The sequence below is a fragment of the Phallusia mammillata genome, chromosome 4 (assembly GCF_965637545.1).
Source record: "Phallusia mammillata chromosome 4, kaPhaMamm4.hap1.1, whole genome shotgun sequence".
NCBI lineage: Eukaryota > Metazoa > Chordata > Ascidiacea > Phlebobranchia > Ascidiidae > Phallusia > Phallusia mammillata.
Window position 1 is genome coordinate 14190414 of NC_137255.1, and position 21518 is coordinate 14211931.

Here is a 21518-nt window from a genome sequence, read left to right on the forward strand (position 1 = left end):
AGAAATAGTTTGCAGTTGCTGCACTTTTATCGACTCAACGTGCTTGCATGGTTGACTGAGCTTGGTCATGTGATTATCGCTTGACTAACCGACCATGTCAGAACCGTCTGGTAGAACCATAGATAACTTAATTCACTAGATGCGCAACTCGTCTGCCGGTTAAATATAAAAAAAATCTCTCGGGTGAATTACTACATAGAACAAGATGTAACTTTTAATGTGTAGTTATGTTTGGTTGATGTATTTTTTAAACATTTTTATTTTAACAAATCTAATTTAATTACCACGAACGCGAATATATTGGTTTTGCCTTCCTTCAGACGTTGCACGCTCGAATGAACAAGTACACATTTCGTGTGCATTGGTAAGAACATACGCATATTTTGTCGTCTTGTCGAAAGTGTTTTGAGCTGCGACGTTTAATTTGATAAAAATGTTTTAGTTTTTGGAATTTTCTTAATAATATCATAAAAAAATGGCTATTAACCTTATTTATGTAGCAAGTTTGGACTTTGAATTCGCTGAATTGGACAATTTGCAGTATGTGTACCACATTGCTACATACATGGGTTGCCATTATGGTGTCTGCATTTCTGGCCCCGTAGTCAATAAATCCAACTAAGTGGCCTTCCTAGAATACCAATTTTCTTGACTACATGAGAATAATAAATTAAAAAAACATGAAAAAGTGCATAAATTGCTGCTGTTAACTAACTTTGCATCCACAGAGCATTGACTGTCAATTGGTTGATACCACATGCACCAGAGCCAATATTTTTAACAATCTACCATACAGTGTTTTTAAGGATTGTGTGATGATATGTCAGTTCAAAAAATTATGTGTAAAATTGCAACCTATACCTGTACTACTGTAAAGTACGTGATGATGGCAATATAGGAACACCACTGGTTCTGAGATGATTATATGCTGCTGAAGCTCTAGCAAAAAACTCAATTGCCCAATGAACCACATCAGGGTGGTACCGTCTCCGATTAATGGTCTTTGAAGCATTTTTACATTGCATTTTGAAAAAATGAGGCTTGCCACTCATTAGTGAGTGTTTTTGACTTTCAACCAAATCCTGCAGATGGGAAATGACACATTACTGTTCCAAAATTAAATGAGAAACATTTGAATCTGCATACCAAGATATCCTAATGAATTCGGTCATCCACTGTTACCAATTCTTCTTTACTAGTTGCACTGGATTTCATTTGCTGCACTCTGTTGCATTCCATTTTTTGCCATACTTTGCACACATTTTACACATTACCGGCCCTTTTTCTGTTACTGTGTTTGAATATTAGGTGATCTAGTTTTAAATGTGTTGCCATATCTACTGGCTACATTGCAGTGAGGTGAGCACATTATGGTTGTGCCTGTCGGGGCGTTCCATGCTTGTATGACATGTTTGTTAATATTCTTGTTTTTTCCTGCTTACTCCCGTACAAAGTTCAAAGTTATCCAACTCACCTGAAATGATGCACAAAAAACAATAAAAGCCTAATAGTAAAAACTATCTTGTTTTAAAAGCAGGTGTTATACTTAAAAATGCATTTAAAGTTGATTTCCTCAATGGAGTAATACCCAAAAATAGTGGTTTAACTCACCATCCATAAAATGGAGCCCATTCAACCTCAACATTGCTTGAGATGCAAAGTCTGCCACAAAAAGTATAACATACAGAAACCCAGATTAATTCATAATAAACATAACTGTACCTTATGTATGCTTTAACAATTTTATTTTTATATTGTTCTACCAAAAGGTATTTGCCTTTTCTATAAAATGACTTTTCTAAATTTGTACAACTTGTTGTTTAAAATAAATTGTTAACTTAAGAAGTGTGTACTAACTTTCAGCTGAGGACCTAATTGTTTAAAAGCTTTCTCAACACTTTTAACGCTGTGGTGTTTAACTTATGAAAGAACCTTTCTGTCAAATGGTGCTTTTCTGCTTGTCTTGGCCACAACAAATGATTTTAGCTGTAATAAACATTTATATGTTCATGGGCAATGTTACCAATTTTGTCCTGTACTGCTGTTTAGGATTTTTTTTGGATGGCAAAGCACCAATTTTTAACTTTTTTCTGCAACCAATAATCAGCAGATCGTTTTTTTCAAAGTGATCTTCACATATGAATGCTCAGTTTGAAAAGAATTACTGTTTGATTTTGTGGGTTAAAAGGAAATTAATATTACGTTTCTTTATGAAGCATGTATTATGTCTCCCTAAGTTGGGTCAAGCAATGAGAGCACACATTTTTGTAAATTGCTGTAATGTTTCTTCATATCAGAGTTGCTTTGAAATTCAGGATTGCAAATTTTAAACAAAGATTTTTTGCCATTGGCTGGCACGATGTGGCTGACCTAGCTATTACACAGAAATACAACTAAATCACAAATACGAGAATTTGGTCTTGTCCATGGTATATTTAACATACAAAATCAATCAAACAAAAACGGTTAGTGATCCTTTTAAAACACACAATAAACTTCTAAAAACGAATAAAATACACGAGATACATAACACTTACGTAACCTGCAAGTTTATTATCACTTCAATTCCAAAGTTATTTGACGTTTAATGCAATAAATTGCGATTTTTTGCCAATATCTTCACTCTTCACCCATTGCCCGCCATTGTAAATAAGCCAATGTGTACTGGTTCATTCGAGCGTGACCTGTCTGAGCGATTTCGCCGAGTTGCGCATCTAGTGAATTAAGTTATCTATGGTAGAACTACTAACACTGCAATCTGGCTGGCCCCTGGTTGAAATTTGTTCGATAGGTGGCGCAACGGAGCATAGGCGTTTATGGTGCTGACTCAGCAATTTGGGTTTATGGCACCATAAACGCCTATGCTCCGTTGCGCCACCTATCGAACAAATTTCAACCAGGGGCCAGCCAGATTGCAGTGTTAGTAGTTCTACCGAACCGTCTCTGGTCTCTTGTCAAAAATCGGTGCTGCAGAGTTTTGAAATATGTTTCACTGTTAAAATCAACTTATTTGGATGTACTTTTGGTTGTTTAAAGTAACGTATAGCCCCCAAATATGGCTGAGGACGATGCGACAGTGTTCAATCTTTTCAAAGACAAAGTAGGTTTAATGTTTATTGCGTATGGTAAATTAAAAAAATGTTGTTCAAATCAACACTTGTTTTTATTTAAATACTACAATGATGCCATCAAGTCAAATTTAAACATTGTATGGATGTTTAGAAGCCCCAGTCACACTTGTTAGTCACATTGTACATTAGCACCACAAAATGGAGTGATTTACAGATGTATTTAAAACTACAGATATGAGATAATCGTAGTAATGCAGACTTGCTCAGTAATTGCTTCAGATCATGCATTTGGATGTTATTTTACTAGTTTAGTCAATGTGCATATGTGTGCAGTCTTACAATTCGTAGTCCACCACTGTGAAAAATTATAATGAACACATTTTTTTTTTGGTAATACATGTAAACATTATGTGTCTTTATAGCTAGAAGAAGCAATGAAGCTTGTACCCAGCCTTACAACAATGCACCCAAGTGGAATGCAGTTGTGGTTAAATGCCTTCCAAACTGAAAAAGATGTAGGTTTTCATATTAATGATTACAGTTTGTTCATTCAGCAAATGTTTTGTTTTGATATTTAAACATTGATATGTCAACTTTGTTTTTAATGTGGGTATAACAAAAGTGTTATTGACTTACTGGTACAGTGATGTGTTTCGCTTGTAACAAGAGGTTTAAGATTTCTGTTGTTATTTTGCAGGTACAGTTGAAACCGCTAGCAACAGACAATGGCTCATTTCAAATCACATTGCTGCAGCAAGATGAAATACCTACTGCAACATCCAAACTTGATGTTCTGGTATGGAATGCTTTGCTTTTCTGATTGATGATTATTGTTGTGATAATAATGTTGTTAAAGCAAAATAAACTCTCGGGTTATTGACTTTTTCACCATGAAGATGTTTAATTTGCAGACTTCTGAGTCCGATCTTCAGGATCAAACAATTGAATTAGATACATCTAATCCAGAGGAATGGGGTTTGTTTCAGGGCGATGAAGGGCAAATTGTTGCTCAGGTTATCAACTTTAACCTTTTTTAAAATCAACATGTTGCCATTTTTGAAGTATCAATATTATTATTGGATCTCTTCGGACACATTTTTTCACCCTTTTAGTTTCTAGCTCAAAAGGAAAGTTCTATGTACAATATATCTTAAATGTCACTAGGACATAAATATATTTCTTAGTTGTCTGCTGCCATCTGCAAGTTAATATTCCAGATGCTAAACTTCTGGTATTGTTTGTTTTTTTTCTTTCTAGAACTGATTTGCAACAATTTAGTGAAATAAACTTTGGCTGTTTATATTTGACATGTATTTCTTCTGTGTACTAGTTTTTTTTTCCATTAGCCTCCACGGTAAATTGTTTTCTCACATATGGGACTTACATGTTTCTGCTACCATAAACACATTTTTGCAGGGATGGCAGGTTAAAAATTAAATCCCATTTTGTATGAAGTTCATCATAAATAGAAAGTAGCTTTGTACAGGTAAAATTACAATTATAGTTCTTATTGTGCAGCCTATTAAGCAAAGTGGTGTCAACAACACATATAAGTGGAGTATTGATGGAGATGAAATCAACTTATCATCAGATTGTGACTTAAAAGCTCAAGATGTAAAAGTTGAGGACTTGTCAATGAACACTGTCACAGATTTGTGTATGTAAATAAATTAAGTTTGTTAACTATATGGTATTATAATATACCAGTTTTGTGCAACAAAATAAGTATGGTTATTTATATTTTAATATAGACAGGGAAGAAGACAGTCTCACAATTGATGCTGATGATACAAGCAAGTTTTTTAATTCTAATGCTAAGTGTAATGCAACTGGTATGTTAAGTTCTCTAGTGTCTTTGCTGTGGCCAAGTCGGCACTTAGTTTATTAAGATTTTTGTTATTTTTGCAAGAAAATGTGACTGATCCCACAATACTGGTATCTATTACAACTGAGACCACTGATGCTGTGGATGTTATTGGAGCTAATGGGTAGGACATTTATTGCATGAGAAAGATTGTTATATACTTGACATTTGACATTTCTCCCCATAGAATGTTTTAAACCACTTGTTTTTCCTGTTTTGTCTTAAACAGTGAAAGTTTATGTTGTGATTTTTTTATGTTTTGTAGTACTGAACTAAAATTTTTAAGCATTAAATAGTAAGTTTGAACAATGTTTAAGTAGGTTTAACAATGTTAGTGTGATTTTTTCATGTTGTGAATACTTGAATATGAAGAACTTTATTTTTGAAATAGAAAAATATTCGTAATCTATTGCTGTGTCATATACGTGTGACCTCACAAAATCCTGTGCATACTCAAGCATCACTTGCAGTGCTCTTTGTTCGTTCAAAGAGAACAGTTGTAGCTTTTTACTTCATCTCTTAAAATAATTAGGCTTACATTTTTGTTATGGGGGAATGTCATTTTGCTTTTTTTCAGAGTTGACGATATAAAATCAACTCCTTCCAAAGAGCGTAAAGTTGTTGATCCAGCTTGCTACCCTTGTGTGCGTGAGGAGTGGTACATAAAATTACCAAAACAACCTCACAGTAATTTGGTTGATGATGTGTGTGAAGTGGACACTGCTTGTGTTGCATTTGACATGCGGAACTATTTACGGAACACGTCAATATCACTTGGTAATTTCTCAAGAAACTACTTGCAGAGAACCCAGGTATATCACATTTGTGTGCTGTTCTGTCAAAATAACGATTTTCGTAGCAAAGTTTTTTTAAATGTAAAAGGTTTGTTTGTTTTATTTCTGATTGTTATTCGTACGAAAGTGTTTCGTTAAGTCAGAATGCTGATGTTTAAATTTTTCAAATTTCAGGGAACACTTAGTGACCTTCTAAACCACCCCAAGCCATGGCAGGATCTTTCAACTCGTGGTAGAACAATGTACACAAAAATGATGCAGTTCCTTAATGCAGAAAACATAAAGGAAATCACAGAAAAATTAAAGGAGGGATATACATCAGGTATTTTTTTGCCCACTTAATGTCAGTGGGAAGAGCAATAACATTTAATTTTGAGTTTATTTTGTCCCAAACCTGGAGTTACAATGGGAGCTTTTATTGTTTTTATTATTTTGAACGCTGTAAAGGGATGTTTAACCACAACCTTCAGTGGCACAACACGAACATTACATATGGATTAAAGAAAATGTTGTTTTTTATTTGTAGTAAAATGTTTTTTCCATTATAGTTCGCCCTGGCCCAACAATTCTTACCCTGCCTAAAGAACTATTGAAGATGTTGGAAGAAGAAAAAAAGCCTCCAGGTGAACTGATAGATTCATTGGCTGCTGATTTCCAACTTGAACCTGAACAACTAGTTGACTATTGTGAACAACAAATACGAAAATATGGTGCAGGTATTTTACACAATGCACATGGCAAATAAAATTGCATTCATGTTATATTTGTCTTATTGTATGTATGTGTTGCAGTAAAGGAAGAATCACCTGAAAACAAAACAGCTTCAAGGTAGGATGCGACTAGTGTATGTTGTGTTTTCTTGCAGGAATATAATTGGTTGTTATGGTTGTAATGTATTTATTTGTGTGATAATACAAAACACACATCATTTTGAACACACCTACATCAGTTTATGTGTACTGTTCACAGTTATAAAAGGATGTAAAACTTTTAAAACCTTTTTTCATCCCTATCTTTAAAAAATAAAGTTGGATTATGGTTTAGTCCAAAGGGTTCTGGTAGACAAGGCAATAAACTAATTTGTCCTGAGCCTGGCTGTGGAATAATACTTGGATGCAAACTGGCGCTAAACAGTAAGTCAAGGCTTTGTGGACCACAGGAATAGAGATAACTAATATCTTATTTTGCAGCTCACCAGCTTATCCACACGGGAAGTCGGCCTTTTAAGTGTTCAACGTGCAATAAAAGATTTGCCACTGTGTCAAATAAACGCAGCCACGAGCGACGCCATGAAAAAAGAACGCATCGGAAAATGAGTAAAAGGTTAGGTGTTAACGTTTGTGCAACGCGCTTTTTATGTTAACACTTACCATTATACCTTTCGTCCTTATGTTCGTTTCGTCATAGAGCGTTGCTGGTAGCCAATTTGCGACATTCCAAAGAGCTGCAAGCTAGAAAAAAGTTAGAAGTTGTTGGTAAGTACTTTCTGTTTAGAATCGTTTCAAAATACAATAAACATCAGATAATGCATTTGCAGAAGAAGAAAAAGCAGAATTATCTTTATGCCCAAAAAGTAAAGTCAACACAGACGTTTCAAGGTAAGTCTAGAGTCTACACCCTGTGAAGTTACAAATAAATATCTTGTGATTTGGAATTTACGATTTGTTTGTTGTTTATGGAATTAAAAAAAACAACAGTTGTAGCCCTACGAATTCTCATTCTCACCCCTATTGCCACTACTGTCTGACCACACCACCTTTCTTATGAAGCACAAAGTTTATATTTGTGTATGTTTCAGCATCGCTGTTTACAAAATGGCTTTGAGATTTAGTAAAAACGAAATACCTATTGTAAACGGAAAAAACAAGTTTAATTGTTGTTTGTAACAATCTAATTGGGAAATAAATTTTATGGACAGATTTGTGTGCGGCGTATGTTCACAACGGTTCACCTCACGCCAACACCTTCACGAACACATCACATTACGTCACACAAGTGCCAAAATGCGCGATCAAAATAAAGCGTACACCTGTCATGTGTGCTTGAGGTCCATGAAGACAGTGGGTGCTCTTGTCGGTAAGAAATTTTAAATAAATTTCCCGTCAAACTAATCTAAAATTCTTGCAAGTACTCGTTCCAAATATAAAACAAACTAATGATACAGTTACCAAATGTACTTCTAGAACCACAAATTTCTGAAACAAAAATATGTTAGTGTGCGTTTTGTGATATTTTTTAAGACTTGATAATGATACAGGTACCCCATGTACTACTAGAACCACAGTTTTTAACTTTTCCACAGTAAAATTTTAAGAAAAGGATGTTTAGCTAATTTAAGCTTCTATATTCGTTAGCAAATGTGATTACACCAGAAAAATTGTAAATGACGCTTTTCTAATTCATTTATTTGCAAAACTCTTACTGCAAACTTGTTGAAATATTTCTTGTAAAATTTAAAAGAAAGTATGCACAAGTATTGGATCGCTATTTGTTAAGGGCGCCTTGCATAAGTTTTGCTTTTTAGACATTTGAAAAATTATAAACAAACGTTTTAAAAAATTCTTCCCAGACCATCTGCGCACTCACACTGGTGATCGACCGTTCCGGTGTCCGTCCTGTCGCAAAACATTTGGCACCAAAGCGAACTTGTATCGGCACCTGAAGACTCACACAGGGGAGAAACGGTTCGAGTGTGAAACTTGCGGTGCGAGATTCACTGAAGCAAGTTCGGTGTCCACACACATGCGAACTCACACTGGCGAAAAACCATTCGAGTAAGTTCAGCTCTGTCTTGCCACGTAGCTACCAAAGTGACATTGTAAATTTATTCCATCGCGTTAAACTTATTTAGGGACAGATTTATGGTAGCTGTTATATTTTGGTATTGGACGACTTTTCCTCGTTGGCACGTTGGATACACCGCTACCGTTTGCATTGATTTGGTAAATTATATATTGTTGAACTGTGCAAAAATGGGTTTAAAAGATATACTTTGAGGATGTAAAATTCTGACCCTTTTAGCTTTTACACACTTCTGCTGTGTACCCAAACTCTTACTTTTTGCACGTTGGTGGTTTTGAGTATAATGGAAACCTGTGTGTTATGTACGTGTAACGTGTACAATCAATATCTCACAACCACAAAATAGTGAAAGCTGCCCTCTTAATTTTGTTCATTTCTTTAATTCAGGTGCAAAATATGCAAAAAGCGATTTACACAGCGTGGTCCGCTTGACGCTCATCGACTTATTCATTCTGATCGCCGCCCCTACCTTTGCGAGATTTGTGGGGTTTCATTTCGACAGAAAACCAACCTACGTGCACATGAATTACGTCATGCAGGCGAAAAACGTTTCGCTTGTGAGTTTTGCGAGCAAAAGTTCCAATATAAAAGTGAGTCAAAGTTGTTCGTTCGGCCGAACATATCAAAATGCTGTGTTACCACAATGCCACATATATTTAATTTTACAATGGATAGTAAATAGGGATAAAATGTTCCAGTACAATTCTATATTTGAGTTTTCTTATTTTCGATGCAATATATTTCAGATGATCTCAACAGACACGTACTTCGACACAACGGCAAACGTCCCTATCAGTGCAGCATTTGCTCACGAAGTTTTACAAGAGTTCAATACATGCGAGAGCATGTCCACAAAATCCACGACGTTACTGCGTAGGTCTTTGTTTTGGTTCATTACGCCCAAGTGGTGATCTTTTTGTTTTGGCTGAACAATACGGTTTTCAAGATCTGCCTCACTTGCTTGGGGAATATATACGAGAGCGGCATCGCAATGCAAACTCGTTTTTTTGCTAAAAAACTTGTTTATATGTTTCATAGTTAGTGTGTAGAAAATTCTCGTTCGGAATCACTCCAATGCCTTTGGCAAGTTATCGATGTGACTAAATGTATTTGATGTGGTGTTTACCCCACGCCAATTCGCGGCAAGTCATTTTTTTCTGGCCACAAAACAAGTCTGCTCATTTTGTGAGGGGATCACACGGCCAAGGGTGAACACGAATGCCTTTTATTTTGTAGCTTCAAATGTGACAAATGCGGGTTAGGGTGGGCGAGTAGATCAGCTCTCGAGCGCCATCGTCCGGTTTGTCCGGTGGTTGTGGTTACCAATGATAAGGCTCAAAAATGCGAAAACTGCGGATTTGTTTGGTCGAATCCTGCTGCCCTCGAGCGACACCGAGTGTCATGTCCTGCCATGGACTTGACGATGTCAGACGATGACAGCAAAATTGCAGACGACACGAAACTGGTAAGCGGATTCTATTAAATGTGAAAAAGATTTGCGCGAACAACTTCAGTGTGCATTTGTAACCGGTCTTGGTTAAATTCAAATTGATGTCATCAAAGTTGTTTTGTTTTTTTTAAATTCCGTGCCTTTATGCGGTTGTATTGTTATTTGCCTAAACCGAATAACCGAATGTTTAATGTAACACATATGGGACGTCGGAAGCTCGCATTGTACTCGGTAGTTGTAAACACACTCCTTGTAGTGCATAGTGATATGTGTTGTGGAGTTTTATTTCCTATGTTTGTTGGTAGACATTGCCAGAAGCGCAGGAAAGAAACATGGAATTGGATCCGTCCATGTTACGCGTGGTTTCTGTTGACAAATTAATAGGGGAAGGCGTTCTCACTGACGGAAAAACCTATCTGTTATCAAGTAAGTACTCCACATTATAGTTGGTTAACTAGTTGTTACTTATCAACACTTGTTATTTCAGTGCTGCTTAGTTATTTCAGTTAAAAACTTAAAAGCAAAATTGACTTGACTGCACTTGTTATTGGTGACATTTTTTTAATTTTGTGAAGTAATTTCCTTAAGAAACATATTGTCCACTGCTTGGAAGCATAAAACGATATAGTTCAGAAAACTATAAAAGCCAACTAACTGTTTTGCATTTGTTAGCGATTCCTCAAGAGTCGGACGAAAGTTCGCTGTCGAATCCAATTCAATGTTGCATCTCATCATTTTTGCCGAGGAGCGCCGCATCGGTGACTTGCAGCGCATCGTCCATCGCAAGTGCAATGTCCACAGAAACTGACCCGTCCCTGTCTGCCACCAGCGTTACGTCATCCCTGTCTATGTCGTCACGTGACAGACTTCCCATGCACGTTGCCATCATGGCTGACGGCGTGGTTTTCGCCAACAATATTGATGCGTCGTTGTTGGACGGTGGGCAAGTTTTAGTCGACCAACATGATGACGCAAGATATTCGTCAATCAAAAAACTTGCCTTGCAAAGTCACGTGGGTGAGGGGGAGTCATGCTCGATTGACCCCAACATGCAGTCGGTGATTGTTGCGCAGGAAGAAGGCGAAGAGGTGGGAACAGCGACGCGTTATGTGGTGGTGAGTGTCTCAGATGACGTTCAGGTTTATAACAGTGACCCAACGCAATAAAACCGAGTTAAGTGTGAATATAGTGCTGTTGCCAGTTATATATTATTAACTTTCCTCGTTGTTCAACCGGTGATGCATATGTTAAACAAAAAGGAAAGTTATGAGTAAAGCATGTTTTTGGTTGACATTGTGCAATTATTGTCCTGAAATAGGCTTGGGATATTTGTAGGATGACTCGCGTTACTAAGTTTTAAACTTGTTATAAACCGTCTTTTTCATACCTTTGGCGTAAATTATATCTCTAGCAACCGTGAAGGCGGCTGTTATAAATGTGTGCTTGTGGTTAAAATTAAAATCACAAAAGTGGTGCTTACTAAATCTGTGTCCCCCAAAATGTTTGTTGCGTTTTATCAAAATAGATATGTGTTGTTTTTGTGCCGTTGCAATTTGTTACGTTACCTTTCTCTACATTTTATTTGTGTTTGTTGGCAAAAAAAGTGTTGCTGAAATTCGTTCCGAGTGTAATGACATTCTTTTTACAATAGAAAAGATTTATTACAAATAACAGTAAAGAAACTGAAAGAGAAATAAGAACTACTAAAAGTGCATCATTTTTGACAACTTTGCGTGGAGTGTGCAAAAGTCATGTACACAGTAAAACTCCATAAAAATGAAATGTAGACGTGAGAAATTCACAATTTTTTTTTTTTAGTTTTGAATTAAAAAAATATTTTTTTTACCTATGGTAACGAAAGTCTACCAACCTACAAGTTATTGTCTCGAAAAATGGCAGCATATCTCAAAAATATACTTACACGACAGATTCAAATCTATAGAGTAAAAACAAGTAACGTTGGTAAATACGACAAGTAAAACAGTAAAACCCAGTTCAAAAACACACAAAGTGAAACACGAACAAAACCATCCGTTGAGGATTACAATTAGCCCCAAGTCTGGTGAACCTTGTTGGACCGTAGGTTGGTCGTTACGCAACACGCAAAAATCACGGCAAGAAGTTGCATGACCATTAGACCAGCTGTCACACCTCCTACCACCCCAGCATATGTTGTGACAAGATTTCTCAATGCTTCAAAACAACCCTGAGAACAAAACGGTTGTTATATTGCGAAATCGCGTTGGTGTTCGATGACATAACATAACCTCGCCCTACTGATTTTAATCCAACCCCTACCCGACCTAAATCGTTTAAATACCCCCATTTCCATTGTTTCAGCCTAAGTAGGCACCAAAGCTTTACCAACGGTCAACAATAAACTTTCGTGTCATGTTTATTAAATAAGGTTAGAAAAGTGTCCCCAGCGAGGAAAAAGGGTAACTTCCATCAACATTGGCTTATTATTACTTACCGTATTTGCGTTTGTATATGCCGCATTTGTCGCTGAATTTAGGCATGAATTACGATCCACAAACAAGGCACTGTTGCTGCTTTGACGGGTGCAACAAGTTTCTGGCCACGGATTACTGTGGGTTGCACCAACATCATAAGCGCTACCAACGAAGTCTTGTCCGTTTCTGTATCCACAGCAGCTGAACTACAAAAAAACAATGATATTGTTGTGACTAATGTCTACTAAACGCGTCCAAAACTACTTACCGACGTGTGTACACTGTCCCAACTTGAAGTAACTGGATTTGACGAGTCACCAGAGTAGAGTCTGATGGAGGCCAGGGAAGCATCCTGAATCACGGATTCAAAAGTGGTCGTGAAAAGAAATGCAAGTACAACAGCTACCACTTCGATCACAAGAAATATCACGATTGAGGTGATGAACTGTTGGAAACAATTGGTGTTAAATATTTTCAAGTAAAACATAACTTTCAAGTGTAAAAAATGTTAACTTACTGTAACCAGAAGACATTTGTTTTCTTTCCAGGCCCCACAACAACCAAAGAAAGAAATGACAGCGATTAGCGAACCAACTCCAATAACGATGTAGGCTGCGTATTGAAAAATCACGTTAGATGAGATGGCACCACTGAAAGACTGGTAATCCACAACAACCCATATTCCAAGACCGAGTAATGTCAGGCCTCCCAGCTGTAACATAAATCAAACAGTTTCCTCCAATTTTTGTGAACACTTTTACTGATAAAACATTATTTGGTAGATTTAATCTCCAAACTTTGTATGAAAACTAACTAAAAGTTTTGAGTGCTTCCATACAAAGGCGTATAAGAAATGTTTTTTGTTTCTTACCAAAAACAGAATATTGAAAACAATCATCAAATTCTTGCACCGCCTGTACGATTTTTCCTCCATTTTGCTTGCTCTGTGATGTTAAAATTGCAGGTACTACACTCGTGATCCAACTACACTCTGAAATGTACCATTGCCCCACAGTACGCGTTGTTTAAAAAGTAGACAAGGCACCCGATACACAAACCCAGTCACCGCGAAGGGATATTTTTAGTGTCAATGTAAATGATACTTGAAGAAACAATTGAGACAAAGGCGACTCACGCAACGGAGCGAAATCAATTCCTAGCTCACGTGAATGTGTTTCACAATGTATGAAAACTGCTAGGCAATGACAAAACACGTTCGGGAGAAGAATTGCATTATTGTTACGTCATAATATAGGTAAGAGAAGAGATACAGTAACGGGGTTGCCAAGAAATCACTCATTTCGAAAACATTTAACACACAATGCAGGAGTATGGGCCTATGTAGTAGATCAGGGGTGTCCAACTCGGACACACCGCCGTGCCAATTTAGGTTTAAAAATATACTCGCGTGCCAACGTTTGGTACTTTTCCTAACAATGTCCTAAACGTCTTAGCGGTACGGGCTCAATCCGACAATCTGGCCAATATGTAGAATCCTATTAAATGGTTAAAAAAAATTATATCGTCAAATGCGAGTAAACTTGCGTTTTATAGAAACGTTTTATTCTGTTTATGCGACACAAGATACAAACAGTTTGCGACGGGGCTTCAGTTTTTAAAAACGAACAATTTAGTTGTGGGTTGTGTAACTTTACTACTGATAGTATTTACTGAAGTTAGAATAAAGACCAAGAAGAATCAATAGAAACGAATTTAATTGCGTGACAAATCCTAATGTTTACCATCTAAATGTACAAAAGCTTGTGTGTCATTTTCAAATGTCCTGCGTGCCACTTTTGACACGCGTGCCACTGCCACGTGTTGGACACCCCTGTAGTAGATGTAATAGTTCAATTCTCCTAAAGAAAGGAAGTTTTTTTAGCCTATACTTAGGTTATTTCAAAGACTACATTGCTCTTTGTTAATTTTTTAAATTATTTTCTGACACTTTTTAACCTAAATTTGTTTCACGGCACCTAAATTTGTTTCACGACGTTTCGTGCTTAAAGCATTGCACTACGTCTGATTAAATCGTTACAATTTTCTCTGTAAACAAAACTTTAGAAACAATTATATTTTTTGCAGAAAAATCACAATAGCATCGTTACAAAATATAGCATCGTTACAATCACTGTACAAAATCCATAAAATTAACAAAACTGATACAAGCAGATGATTCCGAAACACAAAATCGCAAATAATGTCAAATAATGCTTTTTATCAGAATTTGAGGTACAGCATGAAACGTTGTGTACTTGACGTGTTATTAACATCTGAAACAAAGCAAGGTAATTCAAATTCAAATCGAAATGGGAATGATATTCAGGTTTTGAATAAGCAAGATCGGATACAAAATAACGCAGTTACATTCAAAATACATTGCTTAGGTTGCAAAGTTTTAAAAAAGGTAACAGAAAAACACATGCCTTTTTAAAATGTGATCAAAAAACACAATGAGGAATCTTGTGCGTTCAAAATGATTTTGAAATCTTTAAATCAACTTAATTACGACAATTTAAGAATCGTAGTAAACATTAGCTCGTGAAGATTTTTGGAGAGCAATGCTGATTGGCTTCAGTGACTCTGACTCTTCATTTTGGTTGTACGTCAACTTCAGTGTAAATATTGAAGCGATTGTAAGTGGAATTTGGATCATCAACAATATCATTGCAGCTATTCCAAGTCCCAAGCCGTAATCCGTTAACATTGATGATAAGTGATCCTGACACCCCTGACAACAAATGCTTTATAATTGCCCTACGTATTAAAGTGCGGGCTAATAACACTGGGCAACAAAAAAATATTTTTTTACTGGTGTCTATAATTTTTTACTTGATTTTGACTATGTCCAGTGTCCTGATTTCAAAAATGCAATCGGTTTATCTGTATCACGTCTAGTTTTCCTGTTATGGTACATCCACGTTTGAAAAACAATCTATATGTATACGCTATAGTGAAACTGGTTTTGAGTATTTTATTTGGAATTAACGTTTAATTGCAAGAACAAAATTTTGAATTTAATTTTAAATGTAACAAGTGGACACTCCTAACCAACAAAATTCAACATATAAAACAAAAAAATGTTTCAAATTTGTAAGTTTTTAGGTATATCAGGTATAGGCCTACACATGTACTTCTGTAACTTTCAGAATTGACTGGCAGCAATATCGTCCAGTTTAATTGACCAACAGCAGTTAGCCAGGACCACATTATTTAGACACGTCTCGTTTTACTGATATCCTGTTGGAACCTTTCAGCTTAATTCTCATCATTTATATCCCTTACGTTTTAAGGGAAGTGTAGCTTTATGCTTATTTTCGTACCGAATTTTTCAGATCGCTTAATAACTTAGTTATGTACTCTTTTCTAATAATTTCAGTCCCTTTCTACTGTTTTTGTTCATTACTGCAATATTCCAGTCAACATTATGTAAGTGGAGCCCATTGCTTGCCCTAAACCCCTAAAGTCACATCGAAGTGTGCAAGATATGCACATTTGATACAAATCGTTTTTTTTTTTCTTTTTAGTTGTGTTGTATGGATATTCACCAGTAAGGTAGCATAAAACATCTTGTTAATTTATGCAACACCTTATAGATGACCTAGCCACTATTAATTTTAGTTTTACCACCTTGCTTTACAAGTCTGAAAATCACTCCATAAAACACGTATAGTTTAAAGTTACCACTAGCCTGCACCAACCATTTTTAGGCAGAGCATTAGCATAGAACACATATTCATGCTATGAAACTGACTGCACTGTATGAAATTGATGTGTATAATGTAACAAAGCTTTAACAAACACATAAAAGCATGATTTTAATGTCATTGAATCAATATGGTCATAAATTTTGATTTTGTAAATAACTTAAAAAGTTGATCTGATTGAAGAAAACCGTAATGATTTTTGAAATCAGCACCCCAAAATTAGTCAATATCAGTTTTAACATTAAAGACACCAAAAATTGTGTTGGCTAGTGTAATTAGAAAACAATAACTTCGGTTTGACCGATCAGTGCCAGCGCTGAAGGAAGCGCATTCCCTGGCGATACAGAAACTTGTTTTGTTAACTTGGTTTGCTTTTTAAATTAAGCAAGTTTTTTTTCAGTAGTACCAATATTATGATTCACGTTGAACTTTACAAGCTTTTTACCATTTTATCAAACGAAAAAGAAAATGCTTAAACCAATCTATGTTACCGTGTTTGCATGAGTGTACGATGTATTCTCACTGTCTAGACAAGTTGCCATGTTAACAATGGTACCAGATTCTGATGTTAAGCAACAAGAAAAGGGCCACGGTTGAAGATGGGAAGTTGTAAGGTCATAAAAACTCTCAACATAATCGGTTCCATTGAAAAAGCCGCAACAGTGATTCTGTCACGCCAAACAACTATCATTTTAACAAACGCACAATGCGATACACAATCTTACGGTTGTTTGCAAATCATCCCATGCTGAAGTGACTGTGGCAGCTGCAGCAGTTGTACACCGGTAGTGCCTTTTCAATGACGCAGTGGCAATGCTGCCATACTGCTGATCAAACTGTCCGACGAACAAAAACGCCATGATGAGGACCACAAATTCTATACATGCCGTCATGAACAAGCCCGCCACGCTCTGTGAATTTTTGTGAACAAATTAAAAAGATTAAAAATATAATTTTAGGTTTACTTTAGGTTTTTAGCGCAAATTTTGACAGAAAAGTTTCCAGTCTTAAAATTGACACTTATCCTCTTACTTTCAGAAGCAACTGATGGAACTTGATTTCATGTTCTGATTTTGTTGCATATTTGCGTGGAAATTCAGAAATCTTCTGGTTAAGAACAACTTAGCAAATTTCTTGCTTACCACACTAAGTATGAATTTGTTGTTGCGACGAATCCCACACGCGCCCCATATTGCTGTGAGAAATGCAACGATTCCTGCAGTAATACCACAAAATGCCGAGTCTTCCAACAAGGTCGGGGTAGATGCAACCAAGTTTTGCACTGCTTCATATTTTATCAGCACCCAAACCGAAACCCCAAACAATGCTATGCTTCCACCCTGCAACAAGAGTATCCTACTTGACTTTAAACCAATTGTGGTGATCTGAATCATTATTGTACATTTCACAATTAATGATCTTAAAAATTCAGTTTATCAAACACAGTTCAGAAAAACTGTATTACGACTTACCAAAAACAATAAGAAGAGAACAATTACAAAACAGCGTGGTGGTGGATCCATTTCTCTGAGTTAAATATTTAATATCAGGTACTCGCCTTCCTGTCCCTTACGTATAATGTAGCTTGTCCAATCGCGCAAATGAGCCTTTGTGACGTAAACAAAACGACAGGTACAAAGGGGCGGTAAAATGTCACCTGTTGTACAATGCGGTACAGGGCTTCAGTAGTGCGACAAAAGAGGGCTTTCGCTCTACATTTGTCACCGGATAACAAGGTGGAGGTACTAACATAAGAACTCACAGTAGCCAGGTTTGCTAATTTCTAGTAGGTGACGCACGCAAATAATTTAAATGCAATTTGTGCAAAATTTGTGCTTGGTCGAATGGTCCGGCGCGCCTGACTCATATACAGACATAAAAAACCCTGATCGGGATTCGTCCCCGGGAGGTTCCTGGGTTGAAACCCGGTGAAAAAAAATTAAAAAAAAATGCTAACGGTTAGGTTATTAGGGTTGGTCTGAGGTTTCAGAATACTAATAGCAATAAAATTAACTTGTAAACCTAGTTCTTTATGTTAAATTTAGTCCCTACATTGTTACTCCCAACAAACCGGAATGCCTTTAATTGCATGGATACGCTATCCAATAGGGCCGATCTTTCTTCGCCAGCTGCACTGATAAGACCTTTTTGATGGGTTGAAACAGTTTGAGGAAACCTGGCTACTGTGATACTGTGAGTTCTTGCGCTAATAGCTCTACTGGATAACAAAACTGATAATTACTTTAATTTGTAGAGGTGGCAGTTTTTACTAAATTACCAGACAAACAACAAACAAAGCCAGTCGTATGCTCCAAATTATGACAGCAAACAAAGTTTTATAATATAATTTCGACTGAGTAGTTTATTTATTTTTTAAACTTGTTTCTATGTGGAAATTTTGGTTTTCTTCGATTTTGCTTTGTTTTCGGTTTTTGCAGTTCTTTGACTTTTTGCCGTAGTTGCAGTCGAAAGGTTATGAGACTTTTTTCTGACTTGAACTCATAGCATTTATCCGCGCTTTCGCGGATAATTTGTTTCTGCTTTTGCAAAAGTCACCGGGCATTGGACTGTAGAAAGAGGTGGCGGATAAATTAATCCTAATCCGGCTCCGAATGTGACTTTTTATTGGTGGAGTCCTAGTCTCAATCAATTTAAGACCTCTAACTTCTTACGGCATCGCTTCTACAAGCCTGCTTTCTGAGCCATGGAGTTGTGCTTTATCTAAATTTACCATATTTATTTCATTTCAAATGAATCATGTGTGTAAAACACAAAACAGCAAAAACACGATAGGCCTATATACGGATACAGAAACTTTACGGATTAAGCAATTTTACTCTATTTGTGGACAATAAGAATGTATTTAAAGGAGAATTTTGCAGTTAAATCGTTTATCATAGATGTATCCATGTGTTGTCCATTGTACACATTATGACACAAGACAACGAAATGCTAAGCAACTGCAGGATAGCCAACACTATTGCAGAAGTTCCAACTGCTACCACGTATAAATAAACTTGATCTTCTATGAATGAACCGCAACCCTATATAAAGCACAACACTCCTGTTACAAACTAATCGAATACTACCGGGTATTTACAAATGTTCTTGTTGTACCTTGTGGGCGTTAGTGGCGCCTTTATTAATAACTTGGGCAGTGCAAACTGTATGATTTTTGACATGTCCACTTGCCGTAAGCACGCAGCACGATGTTGGCCAAGGCCGTCCAGTTGAGTTGAAAAATACGCTCCCGGTGTAGTCAGAGCCGTTTGTAAAGCCACAGCAATTGTCCTGGTTAATAAAAGGTTACCATAAAATAACAAGTTTTTCTAAAAATCTGTTACATTGTTGCAATATAACCGGCGCTGTCACAGACACACCTTGATTTGGAGATTGTCCCACGCATTGGTGACTGTTGCAGCAGTGTGAGCCTTGGTGTAATAGCGATACTGCAATGATGCTTGGGCAACCGTTTTGTAGTTCATTGCAAAGTTTCCCCTGAAGCGGAACGTAAGGACTATTGTTGCCATTCCCAATATTACCATCATTACCAAACCACCTGCATACTAAAAACAAGCGATGTATGATACAGACGAAAAAATAATGAACAACCATACCAATGTAATCAGCATCTTATTGTCCCGGTAAACTCCACACATTCCCCAAAGGCCGATAATGATTGTTAAGGTTCCAGTAGCGATAAGGCAATACGTGGCGTCCTCAAAACTAATTGGCTTTGCTGACAATATATTGCTGGTTAACCTAAAATGCACATTGGTCCAACATCCAACAACAAGCACAGCGAATCCAATAATCTGCAAACGAACAGCTTTACTTGTAAATATTTCTAAACGTTTTCTCTAAGAAATAAGTATTTATAATTATATACGCTATAGCTTATATATATATATATATATATATTAGCAATTGTATATGCTTCTGATTTAACATAACAATTAAGACGTTTGTTAACAAGGTACAAAAAAACGTATTTTCATTTTAAAAATACCGAGTTTAAACAGACGTATGACTAAAAGAAACAGCAGAATAAATTTTAAAATATACTTTAATTATGTCAACGTACGAGCCAAAGCTAAAGTTAAACGTTAAAAGCTACAGACCATTGTGTCTCATATAGACTTTGGTCTATCTATATAATAAACTACGACGGTTGTTTATGTATCAACATAGCCAACAAACCTAATTGTTATCAATTAATTATAAAAAAACAATGATTTGGAAACCACCCGTTTGTGGGTATTATCACTCGACCCAAGTATTAGCCAACAGTTAAAAGCGAACCTGTAAACAAATTTTCGACACTATTGTTCTACTTACCATACAAACTAAGTCGCAAGTGATTAATGCGGCTTTGAACTTGAGAAAATTTTGAGTTTTCATGCTTGTTCATTGAAGCTCACGAATCAAACCTCACCATACAGTGAAGTACATTTAATTTCAACTGTCCTAGGGTTCATAAACACGTCACGCCTATGGTCATTTTTATTGCCATCATTATCTCTCCACTGAAATTTTCGCACCACTGAGCGTAGTAATACCTCTTCTCAGAAATTATATAGTCGGCAATTTCTGCATCACCTACTCGAAGAGTATGACAAAGCAAACACAGACAATAGTTTAGTCACGCATCTGTAATGCGGTGGATAGGAAAGCATTTCCAAAACTGATTGGGTGGAAAATTTGCGACACAGTGGACACCGACTAACAAGCCAATCACAATAACTCCAACACATTATCAAATCTTTTCTTTTTTTCTTTCTATTTAGTACTTTAATATAATCCCTAAAGACCTTTGTGTTGTGCTTTTTTGGCACATTAGGGTTGCGATGTTTTTGCGCTTTTTATTCGTTTTAATACATGTAGATAATTTCATGTACTTTAAGTTTTACACGTTTTTCACCACTATAACTTCATGCTTATTTTTGGAATATAATTTTCAGGATATTTTTCAAATTTAATACTGTTATAAGAAACCGAAACTTTGTGCAACAGTATAGTGTGATACAGAACTGAAAGTGTCTATTTGCGCCACCACCACCGAATGTAAACCACAATGTTGGTTTAAAACGAGGAAATCGAAAACATCACACAAGGATGTGAAAGTGTCAACCAAACGCTATATGGCCCTATGGGTACTTTGCAAGTTCCATTATAATGTGAAATACGATCCCGCACAATGGTATGAGAGAGTGAACGTTTACTATATCGTATTTATTTTTTAGTATATTTGTGAATTAAACGAAAAAGTATCACAAATGGACAACCACTCGTAGCTTTCGTCTATTGATAGAAATCATTTGGTCAATAAATCTTATGTATGACGTACCGAGTGATGAGACAATATTAACAAAGGAGT

The 21518-nt window shown here is 36.4% G+C and overlaps 4 protein-coding genes across 7 annotated transcripts; 1 reads left to right on the plus strand and 3 right to left on the minus strand.

The window, feature by feature from the left end:
* The first annotated feature begins 2897 nt into the window (after nucleotides 1-2897).
* On the plus strand, nucleotides 2898-11600 carry LOC145224248 (uncharacterized). Of its 2 annotated transcripts, none has more exons than XM_080090704.1 (22): nucleotides 2898-3100; nucleotides 3494-3586; nucleotides 3769-3867; nucleotides 3983-4084; nucleotides 4590-4728; nucleotides 4823-4903; nucleotides 4981-5059; nucleotides 5513-5747; nucleotides 5904-6051; nucleotides 6278-6445; nucleotides 6521-6557; nucleotides 6774-6862; nucleotides 6920-7052; nucleotides 7137-7204; nucleotides 7252-7327; nucleotides 7648-7805; nucleotides 8299-8503; nucleotides 8919-9121; nucleotides 9278-9404; nucleotides 9768-9996; nucleotides 10287-10407; nucleotides 10654-11600. In XM_080090704.1, exons 1-22 carry the CDS (start codon nucleotides 3056-3058, stop codon nucleotides 11145-11147), a joined length of 3129 nt encoding a protein of 1042 aa, XP_079946830.1. In that variant the 5' UTR covers nucleotides 2898-3055; the 3' UTR covers nucleotides 11148-11600. The 2 variants fall into 2 exon arrangements, with proteins under 2 accessions (XP_079946830.1, XP_079946831.1); XM_080090705.1 differs by having other exon boundaries at nucleotides 7267-7327.
* Nucleotides 11601-11617: 17 nt separating this feature from the next.
* Nucleotides 11618-13385, minus strand: LOC145224249 (tetraspanin-18-like). Its single transcript, XM_080090706.1, has 5 exons — nucleotides 13306-13385; nucleotides 12952-13146; nucleotides 12703-12879; nucleotides 12455-12640; nucleotides 11618-12187 (listed from the first exon to the last, which is right to left on the minus strand). Exons 1-5 carry the CDS (start codon nucleotides 13366-13368, stop codon nucleotides 12029-12031), a joined length of 780 nt encoding a protein of 259 aa, XP_079946832.1. The 5' UTR covers nucleotides 13369-13385; the 3' UTR covers nucleotides 11618-12028.
* A 1096-nt stretch (nucleotides 13386-14481) lies between these two features.
* Nucleotides 14482-18447, minus strand: LOC145225248 (tetraspanin-18-like). Of its 3 annotated transcripts, XM_080091933.1 has the most exons (5): nucleotides 17614-18447; nucleotides 17284-17481; nucleotides 16867-17052; nucleotides 16633-16809; nucleotides 14482-15165 (listed from the first exon to the last, which is right to left on the minus strand). In XM_080091933.1, the coding sequence occupies exons 1-5, from the start codon at nucleotides 17662-17664 to the stop codon at nucleotides 14950-14952; spliced, it is 828 nt and encodes a 275-aa protein (XP_079948059.1). In that variant the 5' UTR covers nucleotides 17665-18447; the 3' UTR covers nucleotides 14482-14949. The 3 variants fall into 3 exon arrangements, with proteins under 3 accessions (XP_079948059.1, XP_079948060.1, XP_079948061.1); XM_080091934.1 differs by lacking the exon at nucleotides 16633-16809 and having other exon boundaries at nucleotides 17614-18444; XM_080091935.1 differs by lacking the exon at nucleotides 14482-15165 and having other exon boundaries at nucleotides 16240-16809.
* Nucleotides 18448-18590: 143 nt separating this feature from the next.
* Nucleotides 18591-21512, minus strand: LOC145222872 (tetraspanin-1-like). The gene is made up of 5 exons (XM_080089101.1): nucleotides 20480-21512; nucleotides 19759-19956; nucleotides 19522-19707; nucleotides 19259-19432; nucleotides 18591-19185 (listed from the first exon to the last, which is right to left on the minus strand). The coding sequence occupies exons 1-5, from the start codon at nucleotides 20540-20542 to the stop codon at nucleotides 19036-19038; spliced, it is 771 nt and encodes a 256-aa protein (XP_079945227.1). The 5' UTR covers nucleotides 20543-21512; the 3' UTR covers nucleotides 18591-19035.
* Between the last annotated feature and the right edge of the window lie 6 nt (nucleotides 21513-21518).